General features: G+C 37.0%; 1 protein-coding gene across 2 annotated transcripts in view; it reads right to left on the bottom strand.

Moving 5' to 3' along the window:
• LOC117405658 (rho GTPase-activating protein 42) overlaps positions 1-17,271 on the bottom strand; it is an 82,974-nt gene extending 65,703 nt beyond the window's left edge. The window contains exon 1 of one of the 2 annotated variants that reach the window (XM_059028268.1): positions 16,786-17,271. In XM_059028268.1, coding sequence (XP_058884251.1) covers positions 16,786-16,948 — 163 coding nt within the window. In that variant the 5' untranslated portion in view covers positions 16,949-17,271. The remainder of the gene's footprint in view (positions 1-16,785) is intronic. The other variant, XM_059028269.1, reaches the window with a different exon arrangement.
• Positions 17,272-19,382: the final 2,111 nt, after the last annotated feature.

Here is a 19,382-nt window from a genome sequence, read left to right as displayed (position 1 = left end):
ACTCCCACCCCAGATTTAAAAATACAAAACAACAACATAAAGATCAGTTTTGGATGTAAAGTGATGCACTGTTTTATAACAAAGGTGGAGTTTCCATGCATGTTTTTAGCTTGAGACATTTGCTTGAGAAAAATGTCTCGTGTAAAATGCTTTTCTGGGTTTCCATTCGCTCAATTTATTTTACTCGAGTAAACCGGGCTTTTCACCCGACGTCATGCAAATGAATGGGAAAGGTGGGGGTTGATATGTAAATTAGCTATGCGTAAAGTTATTGTGCTGTTTTTGAAGATTACTTGTGAGATTTTGTGAAAATGTGGTTTCCATGCACAGAGAACTGGTACACGAGTGAATCTAAGCTGCTGTAATAAAGCAAAATACCTCGTGCCTGGCTGGTTAATAATGTGTTTTACTACTCTTGCCCAAATTTTTTCGGCCACAAACCTGATTTACACGAGTAATTCTCCCCAAATTCTCTCCAAATACTGTGCAGCAGAACATACCATTCCACTTATACTTGCAATATCTAATTGAAACCAATTTAGAGATATCTGTAATAAGGATAACGAGTGCTGCTCCAGGGTCACGAGGTTTGAACTGTACATTAAAGATGCATCTGTATCAGTGTCTATATTATTGAAACATTCATATTGACATTTATATTCTTCTGAAAAGCCTAGTTTTTCAGTATTTATTTGTACTTCGAGCATATATGCGTAATGTTATACCGACAAGAAGTCCCCTAATAATCATATGCTGTGGAATCTCCCTAATTCGAATCACTAAAGACCGGTGCTCTTTGGAGTACCTGCAGTGCTCATAATGCACAGTAGTAATTCATGGTTCACAGCACAGCAGGTTTTCCATTACCAATGTTTTGTTAATATCTAAAAACTACAAACTTGTCTCAGACGTACAAGAGACTATAAAAGGCAGCCAGGTAAACACTGTGCAGAGAAGCTGCCAAACCGACTTTCAAAATCCTCCCAGTATAATTCATGGGGTTAAGGACACAGCCTCTATTCACAAAGTTTTACCTCGTGAGTTATTTAAAGAATGTTTTAGCAAAGTTTGTTTTTAGTTGTATATGCATAACTATGTTCTATACTGTTGGTAAATAAGCCAGTCTCTAAGGGTTTCATGAATATCAAACTTGAATTCATCATTAAAGATTTAGATTTGAAAATAAATTCCCTTTGATGAAAAACCCTATTAAAGAACCATCTGATGCTAGGCTGACAACAACTGAATCCCTAAAAGTACTGCACGGTACAGACCAGAGCCGCACCACAGTTAACACTGGCACGATTCTGTTGTTCTCTGCTCTATCACTCTGTTTATTTCATTTAGTGATGGCAATAAGGGGTCAATAAACCTGGGGAAACACCAGCAGGGTTAATTTATTATTATTAGTTTATTTAGCAGACTCCTTTATCCAAGGCGACTTACAGAGACTAGGGTGTGTGAACTATGCATCAGCTGCAGAGTCACTTACAATTACGTCTCACCCGAAAGACGGAACACAAGGAGGTTAAGTGACTTGCTCAGGGTCACACAATGAGTGAGTGGCTGAGGTGGGATTTGAACCGGGGACCTCCTGGTTACAAGCCCTTTTCTTTAACCATTGGACCACACAGCCTCCTTAATACAGATCTACATAGTAGGAGGATTTAGAATCACCACAGTGCAGATAATTAGAACAATTCTCTCGAGTCAGACTCAAGTCTCAGTCCTCAAACGATATTTTTAAAAAGTTCACAACACCAGCAAATTGTTTCCCAGCTGCTTGAGATGAATGAGATATTTATGCATAGAACCCTACTAGAAAACATAAACGTTCCCCTTTACAAAGCTTCCACACCATAAAACCTGAAATGAGACATTCCTTGCAAATTTAACGGAAGAGTACTCACTCGAATGCCATTTAAGGTATTGGAAAGCAGCATATGAGGCGTGACCTCATCATGCGTAAGCATAAAATGCGTGTTTTTTGGGGGTTTTTTACATTCCAAATGCACCCTCATGTCTAATATGCTGTGGATAACATATTCTATTTTGCACATCTTGGAATAATTTCTTTAAACGACTCAGATGATGTAACTGATGATCTCCATTTTATATTCCTTTTTTTTAATGGAGCATCATTTCTGAGCTTTCTTGATAAAATCAGGCACTATGCAAACACATATACTGCTGTAATGAAATGACCTAATCTACATAACTAATGTTGACCCATTAGAAGAATGCTATGGTTAAATCAGGAAGTTTGGAATGAGTTCAGTGACTTTGAGAAACTACAGCACAGTACTAGTACTGCATCGCAGACACTTCACTTCAAGGGTACACAACGTTGTCATAATTATAAGGCATAAATCCATCCAAATCTCTACCTAGATCTGTTAAAGACTTCACCAAAGGGACCAACAGTCCGTATCTCATATGCAACCACAACAAGTGGTAACTACTTTGATGCTGTTACCACTTCATAGGCTGGCTTAAAAATAACTGTGACGTCAATATTCAAACAACACCTTTCTTTCACACCGTTAAATCATCAAAGGCCTGAGTTCTTTCTTTGTTCATACTATTACCAGTATACAGGACTTCCTATAGCAAGGGTCCCTTTGTGTCTTACTACTCTGCTGAATATCTTTCGAAAGGCAACAATTACAACTGCACATGTAAACATAACATTACGTATGGGTTTCATTGTAAAGGGCTGTCTGCGATAACATGACTCTCTTGCATTCTACAAACCTTGTCTAATTAGAGACCGTCCTCTTTTCTTGATGCCTTTGTCATGTAGCCATAGTGACTGCTTTATTTGGCACACGATACAATTGAAATCTGTAGCTCGAAACAATGAGGTTCTTTTTCTATCTTCTCCTCACAACTCTGAGTGAGTGTGAGCACACCCAGTTTAACCACTAACAACTTTGTGGTTTTTGCATTTGAAGCACATATTCTTTGCACACATTCAGACTGCCACTGTAAATACAATGCTTTGTCTCCTGTTGTTCCATGGTAAAAAAAAATAGCAACTTTACATTGTTCTATTAAAAACTTGACGTCTGTGATAGTCTAGTTTCACAGACCTTGCTTACCACTAATCCTAGACTACAGTACCTTACCTGAGGTAACATTAAGTAGCCCGAAATTGGTGTTACTGGGGTCTGTCAAACCAGCCAGAAGGCATTTTTATTAGGGCTGTGTTTGAAGGTTTGTTCGCTAGCCAGGAATTCGAAGGTTGTTTTCAACCTACGAGGGTTTGTCAGGTTTTTTTTTTTTTCTCTCTGTTAACAGAAACCATTTGAGAACGTGTGAATAATATAAATCACACATTAAATGTCACTCACATGCAAAACTTGGATCTTTGGATTTGTTAATGCATATTACATAAACAAAAGTTGTTGTATTAAAATCCACTACCAAATCATTATATGTAGCAACTCTATATGGCGCCGCTGCAGTGTATGGAGCAGGGTATAGTATCCAAAGCAATGGGGGGTACCTATAGCAGTTGTAGTGCTTCATTAAAATATGTACTGAATACTAGAGAAGTGGTATGGTAGAATATGTTTGAAACATACAAAATATTCACCAACGCTAATAATTTTAATTTCAAAAACTGAGCACCGTCCGCCCCTCCCGCCTCCAGCTCGTGTTATCCAGAGGCAAACCTTTCATTTCTTCATTCGCCATCTTGACAGCAAAGCGTTGTATAGCGTAAGCAGTCCTGAAACCCCTCTGCTGTTTTGCTAAATGCCCAGACAACCCCAAAAAAAATTTGAATGCAAACTGTGTAAGCGACTGTTGATGTATCAAGGAGGCACAACCAATCTCCGGGGTCACTTGACAAGCGTAAATTCATAGGCTTAAACAGTACAGTAGTAAAATTAAATACCTGCAGACGACCGGTATTTTTGCTTCTAATTAGTTAGTAAATAGGGCGTGACACTGGGAAATACCATGCGCAGTCATCTCAATTTTCCTCCCGCAATTCTGGACAAATTACTGCCGCTTAGTAAATGAGGCCCTATGTTGTTATTTTTTTTATAGATTTACAGGCAGACAGAAATGGCCCTTTGCACTGCATCTAAATGTGCTTTTAAAAAAAAACAAGTTGCATTGTACAACTGGAAGAGAATTATTCTCTTTTCCATCTCGTTTCATTACAGGATCATTAACATTGCTATCAATTCAGCAATGACAAGTAGACAAGTGATCGGTCACTGGGACAGGCTGACATTTGGGAAACTGACACTTCTGAAATACCATGGCAGTTTATCACCTGTACCAAACTGACTGTCTGGCCTTTTCTCAAACACACACATTCCACTCTATAATAATAATAGGTATGAACAATGAAAATCAAATCAAAACCAGACACAACCTGAGAACATGCACTGTTTAGTCTCAATTACCATTTATTTTCACTACAATATGAGTAAAATAGAGTATCTAGACAATATTTTAGAAAAAAAAACATTCCTCCACTGAGGAAAATAAAATGAACTTGATCCTTGAGGGTGCCAATATTACAAAAAGTAACCTTTTCTAAAGCACAAAACACTAGACATCACGTAGACTTTTCTGTTTTGTACAACTGTTTTGCACCAAGAAGTGTCGAGGGGCTTGATAGCCGCTTTGTATTTCTTTCTTTCGTATAAGTATGTTGATATGAATGTCCCTATACAGGAGGTAATTACAAGGTTGTTCAAATCTAGCCCATCATTATTTTTTAATAGGAATAATGTAAAGCCACGACATAAGATATGCAAATTTAACAAACATACTTTGTGAGACCAAAAGATTTGGTTGACATCATGTTTTATTTTCACAGAAGTAATTAAAGGTGATATGCTCATGAATGATGGCTATCAGTGTGTCAATATATGCATCAGTGAATGAATGGAGTCAGGCTGTGGTTACACAGGCCTTTGATAATCTCTTACGTTTTTAACGTCTGTTTCTAATCAATTTCCTGTGACAAAGCTCTGGGAAGGCCTTCCCCATTCATACAAGCAATCTGTGTCTAAAGAAATGTTTTAGTTGACAGCTCACATATGGTTATTCTTATGAATAAAAGACAATTTGAAAAAGATAACATTTTCAATCTGTGAAATTCGTTAGAAATTATAAGGTTTACAAAGACGAGAGTGAAGAGTTATTTTTAGACATGATTACAACTGCACCCTGAAGCCTATACCAAACCAAAAGCAAATCTAGTTTTAATCTAGAGTGCCGAATTATTTTACCCCCACTTTTTTCCCAATTATGTTTTCCCTCACTGCAGCAATTCCCCACACAGTTCAGGAGAACTGAAGGTTCAGTGGACATCCTCCGATCCCACGACCATGCCAGCTTCCTCTTTTAAACCCAGGAAAACGGAACCAAATCTCAGTGAGCTACCGACCTCTGGAAGGTGTCTGCCTGAGCTTGCTAGGTGCCAGGCCGGTACGGTCTGCTGTAGCGCGATGAGGAGAAACAATTCCTGCCAGTTTTGCCTCCCTAACCTGCACCAGAGCGGACGGTGACAAAATTGTACAGATTTTTAACTGTCATCTTGAATGGGAGTTGAAAGATACCGTTGTTAAGCATTAGCTGTTTATTCCTTTTGGGGAAAATATGGCTGGTTTGCTTGTATTTTTTATTAGTATGCTAATTTGTTTGTTTTATTTCAAGCGGTGCAAGCTTTGCACTGGAGCATGTGCAATTATTATGACAGCCCCACAATAGTAGGGCAATGTAAATATATATTTTATTTGATCTTTTTCTGTGTGAGCTGTTTATGTCAAAATGTTACAAAAAAAGGATGTTTAATAAAAAATATGCATGTAGTTAAAACATGATACATACTATACTATTGTTGATATACATCAATTTTAGTTGTTTTATTAACGTGTATCTTTAATAAAACAAAATAAAAAGAAATTTGTGAAAAATCATTTAAAAAAAAATTCACAGGGCTCTATTTATACCCTATTGGTGGGGAGTTAACAACAAAAGCCTTTACATTAGACTCTACCACTGGTAATGTGAGCTGAGATCGGACAGAATGCATGACAAGAACAATAAAATGTGGCCACTGTCCATCAGTGTAAGTATTAGTATATTAGTTCATATTTAGGGATGCACAGAGAGAAAAAGTAATTAGTCTGGATTCAGCGATCAGAAGGGCTAGCATTGAGATCAAAATGTTTGCAAACGGAATCAAGCTATTTTGAGTCAAATTCTGCAGACGTACATTTCAACAGTTAGGCTATTGAGCTTACTGTGAGGATAACAGCAGATATTGACACTGAAATTGACAACAGATGTCTGCTTTTTCAGAATATGTCAAGTAGATGTCAACATGACGTTGCCATCTATCTACTAACACCACAAACAGCACCTCCTGTGTGTGTGAAAAAGTTGACATTCTTGCAAATAGACTAAGGCCAACAAAGAAATTAGATCACTGAAATAAAATAAATAAATCACACACACCGGTTTCACTCCAAATATTTTGAATTCCATCTCAGTTCACAGGGGCTTTTAGCTCATGCAGTGTGAAAATTAACCTTCAACTTCCACTTTTCGTCTGCCGAGGAAGTAACCGAGATAAACTGTCTGTTTGGCACACAGATGGCCTCTTTTATGTTACCCAAATAAAATTAAACTTGGATTTAATAGATTTTCCTTGGTCAGCTGCCAGTGAAACTGATGAAATATCTCACAAGAACAATTGAACTTTCTCCTCAAAGTAGCAGCCTTCATCAGAAAGTAACAACTGTATGACATATACAAGGAAAACCAACACAGAAACAGGTGCACCTAGAAAAACATAAAAAATACCCTAACTACACAAAATAAATAAGCCACCCAGCTATGTCTTCAGAATTGAACAGTGTGTTTCCTGTGACCTGACAGGAAAGCTGGAGGTAGTCTCAAGTAGTTTAGGGCTTTTGACTGAAACTCACATTTTTCATAACCTTAACCACCAACGTTGACATTTCTAGGCATACACATGTAACTAACTACAACTATGGTCAAAAATGGAAAATTTCAAAATCTAACATGAAATCATGTACTACTATTATGGATTTCGGTAGACTTTTGCAATATAATTTTGTAGTTTCTTTGATTACATGATGTTAAATAAAAGATCCAGTGCATTCCAGTGCATATAGGAGGCTGTGTGGTCCAGTGGTTAAAGAACCAGGTTCAATCCCAGGTGGGGGACACTGCTGCTGTACCCTTGAGCAAGGTACTTTACCTAGATTGCTTCAGTAAAAACCCAACTGTATAAATGGGTAATTGTATGTAAAAATAATGTGATATCTTGTAAAAATTGTAAGTCGCCCTGGATAAGGGCGTCTGCTAAGAAATAAATAATAATAATCAGCACATTTTTATAGGAGGTTAAAGAAAAGGGCTTGTAACCAGGAGGTCCCCGGTTCAAATCCCACCTCAGCCACTGACTCATTGTGTGACTCTGAGCAAGTCACTTAACCTCCTTGTCTTTCGGGTGAGACGTAGTTGAAAGTGACTCTGCAGATAATGCATAGTTCACACACCCTAGTCTCTGTAAGTCGCCTTGGATAAAGGTGTCTGCTAAATAAACAAATAATATAATAATAATTCACTGTGAATTATTTATAATATCCAGATGCAATCAAAAACAGATTGTTTTGCATTAATTTAGATTTCTTTAATTTTTTTTTATATTGCATTAAATACTCTGCATACATTTATTATGCATTTTAAATATCAAAAGGAACCTCTTGACATCCATTTTGAACCGTATTTGAATATAAATGTTAAAAATGGCTCTCCAAGATATAAACCCTTAAGATCGCATAAGATACAGCTACTTAAATTATGCTTTTGATGCTTTTTTTAACTTTAAAGAACTGTGACCTGTATCAGCTCCCTGATACGAGATCAGCATCAAACTGTGGTCCGTTAGCTTCATGTGGTCACTGATAAGCATCCTGTGTACAGCAATGAGGCACAACTTCTCTGCTGGCCGGGCAGACAGCTGTTGTCTAAATATTTAGATTTTGCAGTTTTCCTGTGTACTCATTAAAACTCAAATACTTTGTTTTGTAATGCCTCTTTGAAGTTAAATTCCTTACAGATTAAACAGATTCCACAAAACAATATTTTCACTTTTTTATTCCAGCCACAACTCATACAAATGACATATGCAACGATATTTTTAATATTGTTTAGTACTAACAGTCATCTTCATCTCTACAAGTCAGTATACTGCCGCCACCAGTCTAACAGCAAATTCCCTGCTTTGATTGCTTTACCTGTCATTTTTGAGAAGATATACACCCTGAAGAACCAATGCACGCACTATGAATGTAAAACTCAAACTTCAAGCATGAACCAGTCATGATGGGGAGTTATCCGTTTAGCTCCTGCCTCCGTTGCTAAGGAGTGGCAGGTGTGTATATTTGAACACAGAAAGAAAGTAGGCCTATTTATCGGTGTTATTATATGAATAAATGCGCAGTTCTGTAAACATTTTTAAATACAATTATTTTGTGGAAAATTACATTTAAAAAAAGCTATAGTATTGCGGGCCACGATTGTTGTAGAGAATCGTGTGCTGCTGTGTGTGTGCCCTTTCACATGGGTTTCTATGGGCTTGATTCTCAGAGATGGTCGCTTGCAATTTACAAGTCTTCTGAGTTTCACTTTTAGAATCAGGTGAGGTACCTAAAAGAGCTATACATTGATACATCAAGCATCGAGATCCTAATGTAAAACCAGAACAAAAGAAAAGAAAAGTCTGCCTAAATCCCTGACATGAAATGCTGAGAGATCTTATGAATGCAGTGATGTAGTTTTATCAAAGCAAGGTTTCTGACACTTGCTAGGCTCTTTTGAAATAAGGGGAGAGTGGCTGAAGACATAGTAATAGTTCATTCAAAATACGGTGTGTGTATATATATATATATATATATATATATATATATATATATATATATATATATATATATATATATATATATATATATATATATATTGTATATATAGCACCACTAGAGAGCAGAATTGCTAGAAAATCTTTATATGCACAGGTTAACTTCACTATAACGAACCCTTCTTATAACAAACACCCGTTTTTAACGATCCCAACAGCGAGAACCGATTTTTTCATAATGTAATTAATAATAATGTAATTACTGTATTCAGCATGTAAGTGCACATTCTCTCCTTTTTCATTTCTTTACTGTTTTCTTTTAAACATACCTGTAGCAGGGCGATTGCCCTGCACGATGGGAAATGAGTGTTGGTGTAATTTCAATGTGGAAACGGGTTTGTTTTGTGTGCTTTTTGGAGTTTTATTGTTTGATCAAATGATTGTTTACAGACGGGAGCTCGATTGAGAGTTGCTGCCTGCCTGTCTTATGTATGTGTTACCATAGTAGCGTCACATGACCCGTTTGTTTACTTTCTGTTTTGTGTTTAATAAGTCCTGCTCGGCTGTGTTGGCGTTTCAACTCCAACTCCCATGTCTCTCTGTCTTGCAATGCGATTACCCACACATGTGACACCAGTACCTTGTCACAATACCGTTTAAATGTTGATCAATGTGAAGGAATCTTCATAAAAGTACTATATATTGATGTTCAATTCAAATTTGCCGTTTTGTCATTATTCTAATACAGAAAAATGCCAAAACCAATTATAGTGAACACCCTGATATAACGAACATTTGTCCAGGTCCCATGGGGGTTCATTATAGTGAAGTTAGCCTGTATATGATATATCAGGGTGTTCATTTTAATAGGGTTTGGCAATTGAAAGAATGTATGCTTACATGCTGAATACAATAATTACACATCCTTTCTCTTCAAAGCAATATCCTGCCTAGATTGCTTCATGTTGTTCGTGCTTTTAATGCACTGTTTGCTGCAGCCTCCTCACGCCCGTTGCGTGGTTGCAGTTTGTGTGAAGATGGAGGGCATGCGTACGTCATGCATGATTTGCACTACAGGCTATCTTTGAATTAGCCAGCCATGGTCTTTGTTTTCACCGAGAGAATAACTAGTTCACACTGGAGAAAGTTCAGTGTCAGTCAGTAGTGAGATCGATGTATCCGGGTCAGTTCTGGTAAGTCATCGTTACAATAGGGCTAATTTCCATTGAAGAAAATTGGTTCTTGCTGATGGGATCGTTAAAAACAGGGATTCGTTACAAGAAGGGTTTGTTATAGTGAAGTCAGCCTGTGTATATAAAGCTTTTCTAGCAATTCTGCTCTCTTGTGGCGCTATACCAGTTTGTACCGCAAAGCATTCAATCTGTAATCTCAACCTAATTCGCTATTGTCCAGTAAATGCTCTCCTCCTGACCAGCTCAATATTAACACCATCTTACCTTTAAGACTATTCTGTCAGTCACATTAAGTTTGTATAAACAGCTCTCTAAGAACAAAGAAGTTGCAATTGCTAAAGTGATACTGTACAGAATGCGTTTTTGCACATGATGCAGCACATTGAGACACCAAAACTTATGTCAAGGTTGTTGAGTGGATCAGCATGGGAAAATGTGGTTACACCCTTTTAGAATTATACATCTTCACTTGGAACACCTTAGCAATAGGTAGAGCACTAATTATTATTTCAAAGCATATTATGAATCTGCTTTTACAACAATACAAATTTTCTCTCTCCGAAAAATAAATAAATACATTAAAAATGAAAACAGCTCAGTAGTTACAACGCTGTTCTGCTGTGGAATCTAACATTTCTAGAATATCCTGTTAAAATGTGCTCTAGTCTACAGGAGAGTTTCACATTCTCACAATGTTGGCTAAGGGTGTATTCTGCCACTTAAAGTCTCATTAGCAAAGCAGGCAAAAGGTAGCACAGAAGCTATTTGTTTTTCAAGCTTATTCGCAATGATTACAACAGAGAGGAATGGTAAACCACTGCATCTTTACTGTGGTTTAACAACACAAGATCTGGCAATAAATGTCAGCAGGCCCTCTTAAAAGACCCGCCAGCACCAAAACAGGATATGCAAACCCCCTCTCGAGAGAAAGGAGCAAGAGGAGACTGATTGCCTTGTGAAGCAGAATAGACAGACCTAGTAATGCCTTTCAGACCCCCCCCCCCCTCCCGTCCCCTGCTTATTTCTTTTACAAATTAGATGGCAAAAATTATGTTCACAAACTATTCAGGGTTACGTTTACACCATTTTAATAAAAAATAAATGTAATAAAAAGTTCAGTACAGTGAAAAAGGCACTAGCCTAAACATGCAAGTTTTATGTTATAAAATGTATATGCTTGAAATAAACAGCTTGGGAGGTTAATTTACAAGCTCCTTCGTTGTTTCTGCTAGTGCTGGAAGCTCCTTGTACTGTATTTCCTTCCACAAAATGCAAACTGAGCTTTTTGAATATTGCCCCTTTTCAGTGAGCCTGAACCAGATTCAATCACATTCCTCAGTAACACTGACTATGGGGAATCTGTAATCATATCAGCCCTCAAATTGCCCACACTCTTAGTCTTGTTCTAAAAACGAATTCGTTTTGGCATATACCTTGCTTCATCCCTAAGTGCCAAATGTTGACATTCTACAAGATTAGCTAAACGCCTAGAAGTAAATAAATTACAGAGATAAAAAGCTAACTGTAGCAATATTACTCAATACAACTGTGCAGTGTTACGATGAAGTGGTCTCATGCTATTCAGTACTGTGAAGACCTTTGCTGTTTGCTGGCAAACACAAGACGCACACAACCAGCGCTCCAGATAAGGTTTTGGGTCACTGGGTATTTTACTCTCCAATTTAGACACTATCAGCATGACTTTCAAATTTTCATGATTTTTAAAGCCTGATTAATGTAACCACATCCCTTGATTTATTATTATTATTAATTTCTTAGCAGACTTACAATTGTTACAAGATATCACATTATTTTTACATACAATTACCCATTTATACAGTTGGGTTTTTACTGGAGCAATCTAGGTAAAGTACCTTGCTCAAGTGCACAGCAGCAGTGTCCCCCACCTGGGACTGAACCCACGACCCTCCAGTCAAGAGCCCAGAGCCCTAACCACTACTTATATTTTTAAAGTGTCAACAACTGAATAAACGACTCATTTCATCTAAACCCTTTGAAAGCCATATACTTAGACCCCATTCACAGTTGCGATTTTCTCATATGTGAACGATCCAAAAAAGAAAAGTCCAGGGCCAGACAGATTTAGGCCACCATTTCAATGTGGCCCAGGGCCTGCAATTGCAGGGCCAGGGCCAGTCTTTACCTATATATGAACGCAAAGCAGACTTAGGGCCTTTTCGTATCACATGACTAATTTAGTTACGTCGCTCAGTACTCCCATACTCCCACGCACGTGAAAGGTAAATAGAAAGGTGAATGCTCTGCTAGCCAAGATGACAGTGGATCAATAATGAATGTTAATTATTTCTACATCATACAACTTTCATTATAAAAATATTACATTAAAAAAAATGTAGTAACTAAGCGATATATAAAAACTGCAGGATTGTGGATCTCAATAATGATCAATAATGCAGCGACTTGGCATATTCAGCCACCATTGTTTATTTTGAAGTGTGTGTCTTTACATTAAAATGCTGATCATTTATTTTAGCTGCTTGCTTTTACACACACATAAAATACTGTTCTCATCCACACATATTAAGATCATTGATGCACCATAACATTGTCAAAATAGTCAATAATATATTGTTTTTTTTTTGTTTTGTTTTAATAAATAGCATAAAATTGCTACAGTGCTGCATTGAAAATATATATATATATATATATATATATATATATATATATATATATATATATATATATATATATATATATATATATATATTATTTATTTCTTAGCAGACGCCCTTATCCAGGGCGACTTACAATCGTAAGCAAATACATTTCAAGTGTTACAATACAAGTAATACAATAAGAGCAAGAAATACAATAACTTTTGTTCAAGCAAAGTACAAGTGTGACAAACCACAATTCAATAATACAGCAGATAATAGTGATAGTTACATCAGGATGTGATTAAATACAAAGTACTACAGGTTAAACACTTGGCAGATTACAGTATTCTGAAGTACAGGATTAAATGCAGTAAAATAGGGGGCAGGTAAGAGCAAAATGAAGCACATTTAAAATAAGAAACATCTGCTACAAATCATGGATTACTGTACAGTAATACCGGTAGCTCTTCCATTCTGAGTGCAGGCTATCATTTCATATAAAAAAGAAAAAAAAGCAATTTGCCTGCTTTTCAGTCACATACGTGAACACGCAAAAGCGCCTTAAACTGGGGTTGCAGACCTAAATATGCACCGGCCCCGAGGTGGCCCTGGGCCAGCACAGTAGTGTGAACGGGGCTTCAGTGACCCAAACCAGGTGAAAATCATGCTGTGAGTAAAATGGATTCTGGGTGAGTAAAATGCAACATTAGCTTGAAGTCATGAGTACTTTCAATAAAGACTGTACATACTTTAAAGCTAACTTACGGGGTCTGCATTAACTACAACCTTACATTTTAACTGTAATGCTACTTTGAACTAGTGTACAAAACTTGATCTTACAATAAAAACAACACTTATTCTTATTTGCTTTATTGACCACAAACAATATGGCTGTGAAGCAAATAAACACAGAAACTGATTTTTTTTTTTATTTCAATGCTGCTGATGGAGTATACTTAAAAGGCCTAAAGAAACCGCCATGGATGAGATTTACTGATTGCAATTGTAGATGGTTTGATGAACTGTGATGGGCGCTCAGGGCCCGAGTGAATAATGAATTTGGCCCTAGGCCTCCGTGGGTGCACAAAGGCTACCTGCATAAGGCCGGCTGGAAAAACACGAACTTTTACATGCATCCCAGTGCCACAGCTAGGAAGCAGCTATGAGCCACCCACCCCAAAAGACAAGGTCGCCAAACCATGAATAAAAAATAATAATGATTAACGCACCCCAAAGTGGCGTATGCCACCTACCCCTCAAATATTGAAAAATGAATGCAAATGAAAGCTGAGACACGGCCCGTCCCCCAGAGCATGACTGCGCTGGGGGAGAGAGCCCAGCCTCTCCAGCCCGACCACACACCCCGCAGAACTAAATATGAACCGCTCAGCACTCAGGTAAGGAAAACCCCCCTACTCACATATTTAAAAATTTGACTGAGCGGCTGAAACAAAAGAAGCAACATGAGAGAAAAACACGCAGAGCCTTTATGCGCTTGCTGATGACGTGATGACGAGGCAGATTCTCCTGCAGAAAAGCAATCAAGTTTACAATTCTTTATTGATCACCTTGCTAGAAAGCATCCTGACTCTCTCCAAACACAGAATATTGTATTTATTTATAGATTTACCTTCTAAAAATCCGTTTGACAGATAGGTAAATTGTTAGATTTTGGTTGAGGGGAACTCAAGAATCCAGTCACTTATTCACCAGTCACAAACGTGCATTGCAAGTGAGTGGATTCAACTGTAGGCCTAGGTTTTTTTAAAACATTTTAGTTGAAAACCAAGACTTACTGGTCATGTGTTTGTGGCAATTCCCAGGCCGGCTACAATTAGCTGCCTGTGCATTCCATGATCCATTCTCTAGCTACCACATGCAGTTTATTCACAATTGACCATTTTGACCCCGGGAAGCAACAAAGTATAAGAAGCTTGATAACTCAAGCTGTGCAGCAAAACTGCTATGCATATTCGTTCCGCGTTACATTTAAACATCATGCGTAATTCATATTTGTTCAATGTGTAAAACACCCAGTATGCAGCTTATCTGGAGCGCTGCTCACAAATGTATTTTTTCAATAACAACCATAGATTGTCCAGCAGCAAGTCTTTTATGTATGTCTTTAATGCATTTCTCCAGCCTTGGAGCAAACTATTATACCATCCTTTAAGACTCTTTAAGGCGTATTGTGGGGATTCACTAATGATTTCCATATGTCCAGCTTTCGGCCTGCCTCAGGTTCCACGCATTAACCGTGGCCATTAAACTTGTGATCTGTCATCGTAAATCCCTGTGTTTTCATACAGTAGCACATGTCTGTGATATCAGATATTTAACTCAGATGTGCATGTTTGGAATGGACCCATGTCATATTCCATAATTAAAAACCCATTCTAAAACCTGGACTTTTTCTGGGATTCAATTCTGGCTGAATAGTTTTGGCGATATCTGGGTCAATACATCAATGGTGACAGATCTAAATGCTGCCAGCATTTCAATGGGATTTAGGTGATTTAAGGTCTAGATCTGTAACTAAGGTGATTGGGTATGGTCCTCACTACTCAGTTCTTAAACCCACCAATACATCTTTAAATAATATTCCTTACTGAATACTGAACCCTATTTTGAGACATGTCTGATTCTGTCCTTCCTTATGAGATGGCAAATGGGCTGTGGGCCAAATTCTTGCCATTGTCCTGTCTCTTGAACACTTAAAACAAGGCACTCACTGGCATTGTACATACTAACTGGTGGGTGTATCTAGATTTAGATCAACTGAATAGATTCCATTGTCTTGCTGCAGATATCTACAGCAATAATCCATTTACAATTCAATGTGGTACCAGTCTTGACAATCACAACTGCAGAAAAACACGTTGGGTTATTTTAATGGATTATCCATTGAAATGATTGCTTTAAATCAAGGAGTAATTAAAGGAGACTTTCATTTATTTAGGGCAAGGGGTCAGTGTAGGTTAAAAAGAGTGAACAGATGTCTCATGTTATTATATTATATTGTTACACATTACATACTATATTTTCTTAAATTATATGCAATTTTTTTTAAAACAATCTGCAGCACATCAAGGCCTAATACATACAAAAACCTAATTTAAAGTAAATCACTACCACAATACCGTTGTCAAGCGTTAATTTAAAGTATTGAGTATATTCGCGGCTGTCAAAGAGTCAATTTATATATATATATATATATATATATATATATATATATATATATATATATATATATATATATATATATATTGGATGTGTTGGCAAGGCTTTATAATTAGTGCTCTACAAGTTTTAGAAATGGAAAACGAGGAACTAATCTTGAGAAGGAGTTGTTACCGTTCCAACGTCAGGACTTTGACCTGTATAATAAATAATAAAAAGAAACAAAGTACAGATTGCAAATAAGAATGGCTCTCTCTTCAATTATGACGTAACCCTTCCCCAGCAACGCTGTGTGGGAATGACTTGTTCACAGCGTCTCTACGTACAAATGTGTACACATCTACTAATTATATATATATATATATATATATATATATATATATATATATATATATATATATATATATATATATAACCACACAAACACATGCAATCAGAATGCAAATAAAATGTAAATGATTTATGTTGCAAACTAAATACCGGTACATTTAATTTTACATTTCAGGGTTTTTATGCGAATACCATTGTCAGATTTGTTGTTGTATAGTTTCAGCAGTAAGGTGGATACTGTGATTCTATAATGCTAAATATTGTTGCTGGTCAAAATTTTTATCAAACTAAATAAACATTTTTAAAACATTACATTCTTTTTTTCTTTTCTTTTCTTTCTTTCTTTCTTTTTTATTTTTTATTTACCGTAGTCTTTACAGCCTGGAAGATTTTGTCTGGTTCTTGCCGCCACCAACAGAGTAGAGCTAGCCTAGCCTAGTTGTACTGTACTCGATTGAAGTTTTTCAGCAGAAAACGTCCTCCCACCAACCGCATAATACAATATAGTACTCCGAAATGTACTTACTTTTCAACGCAGTAATAAGCATATTCCCATCTTTGATGAGTTCTTTGATGAATTTGTTGGTCCGGTCCAGCTCAATTTCATGATATTTCAGACGTTCCCTGAAATCCGGGCTGTCTAATAGAGAATCACTGAACTCCAGTGTCGGTAGCCCCATTGTACACATGGGAAAATAAACTTATAAAACGACCCGAATCCCGATGGCCCCCTAAAAAAGCGTTTCTTTAACACCTCTATGTATAAAACAAAGGATTTGAGTCCGGGAAATGTGTTTTCCTTGTGAGAATTATATTATATTATTCCGTTACAGTGGGTTACATTGCACCTCCTGAAAGGTTTTTTTTTCCTCTCTCTGGTACTTCCGGCAGTTTGGGCTGTGTGTATTCAGTCACTTTTTACGTGAGCAACTTTAGAGTATTATTTCTGACTCAGTCCTTCGGTGGCTGGCTGACTCCTAGTGGAGTCCTTGCTACACCAGTGCACTCGGTGTGTTTTGTAGCCTTAAGTTCTGGTGCGGTGTACCATGCATAAAACAGTAAGGGTTAATAAGTGAAACAGGAAAAATTATTGGCTCTACTTAAACAATGTTTTGAAAGTCTTCGATCAGAAGTGAGATAACTGTCGGCAGTTGTTCCCTAAGGGTCATTCCAGCAAACACCGGCACTGTTTTTTTGAATGCTGGTCAGATTCAGTTGTTACTTGTTTTCAGCTGGTTTTCGATAGTTCAGTAGGTTTGGATTCAGGTTGAGGAGCTGAGCTGGCCCAAGAATAAAAAATAAAATAAAAAGATAATTTACAGTAAAGTTCTTAAGTCCACTATTTATTGTCTACATTCCTAAATCAACATACAAGTATTTGCTGTGAAACCTATTAAAAGTTACCCATAGTACAAATATATTAAAGTGTAATAAAGCGATGTCAAAGCATGGTAGCACACTGTAAAACCCAGAGAGATACGGTAAAGCTAAACACTAAACATAGCAAAGCATGGCAAATGCATAGTTTAACAATCTGAAAAGCATTGGCATTTACTGAAGGGATGAGAAGTCATTCAAAATATATATTATATGTAAAAATACATAATCCAAAAAAAGACCTTTGCAAATGATAGAATTCTTGACACGCAGGGTTCGGCTTTTTTAAATTCTACTTTTCCATTAAACACATTTAAGGCAGAAACAAATGACCAGGTAATATATGTGAACTAATATTAATCATATTGCGGGCGACTAATTGAGAGTTATAAATGGTTAATTTGAGCCCTATTTACCACAATTCTATTTCTTGTATGTCAGTAGAAGGCTATGAATGACGTTTTTCTTTATAACTGAACATTTGGACTTTTTTATCACAATGATAGCAATTCAAACGAAACAACTAGAGCTCACATTTTCAAAGTGGGTGTATAAAACAATCACCTTCTTATCCAAATGCTATTTTTAAAACCATGAGGGACTCTACACCTATGTAAGCACAGTTTCTGTGACTCAAACAGGGACTAGCAGTAAACAGAGACCACTGTCTAGGTCTGTGTTTAAATAATTACAACAGTCAGGTTTTAAAAAATGATATGGTAACAGCTGCCAAACCTGTTCAATAAGTCATCTAATATGCCCCTCCTTTCTGAAAAAATAAAAATAAAATGATATGTTTGAACTGTGATGCTGGACCTGGGTCTTGCTCAGGGAGCTTGGTTGAAGTGAGGAACTGGTCAGTTTTATGCATCCTTTTTGACTATTTCAACTAAAACACTATTCTGAAAATATATAACATCACCAAAGATTGGAATCTGCCCGGTGTTTTGAATATTGTGCAGTATATATGTGTTGATGTGGCACACAACCTTCTTTGTATTTTACTTGAGGAGCACATTCAGTTCCATATTGTATAGATTTAGAAAGCAGTCATAGCAAACAAGTAATTATTTTTGTTCCTCATCTGCAATTTGTCAGTGCCCTTGGGCATGCCTATTATATATTTCCTTCTTAGTTCAACATTTTCTGGGCAATGTTATGAGTAAACCAGTTCACGAACCCATCACTTTCAGCCTGAGTCTGATCGATTGCCTGGCAGGAGGTGTTTTCATGGCAAACTGCCTCTTGGATGTCACTGCAAATACCATACTGACTTCATTATCCCTTGTGGATTACAGGTCTAGTGAAAACAACTGTTACTTTTTTTTCTGAAACTGACTTATTTACAGCCCAAACAATTAGTTTCCTGTTTGTAAATGTTGTAAACTGAATCTGTCTGACTGCTACAGTACGTTAACAACTGAAGAAATACAATTGTATGGAAATTCAAAGCAAGAATGAAGCTGTGTAGTAAATATTTAGGAACACATCAGGTGCAGCATTGTATTGTACACTCCATGTGGTGAGGATATATCTCTCTGCTCACTTGCCAATCCTGTCAAAAGCACGAATATACATTAACGTCAATTCGTTAATCGCCTAGTCATGCCCTGGCATGGGTTTGCACTCAAACCTGCTGCTTACATTACTTCTTGAGTAATTTTGGATTCATTTTGGATTCTGCATCCAAAATGACTATTGTGGTTTATTAAATGTTTATAATGCCAAGGTTCACTGCACAAGTAA

This window comes from Acipenser ruthenus, chromosome 8 (assembly GCF_902713425.1).
Source record: "Acipenser ruthenus chromosome 8, fAciRut3.2 maternal haplotype, whole genome shotgun sequence".
NCBI lineage: Eukaryota > Metazoa > Chordata > Actinopteri > Acipenseriformes > Acipenseridae > Acipenser > Acipenser ruthenus.
The sequence above is the reverse complement of the archived record's forward strand: the minus strand, read 5'-3'. Positions and strand labels throughout refer to the sequence as shown.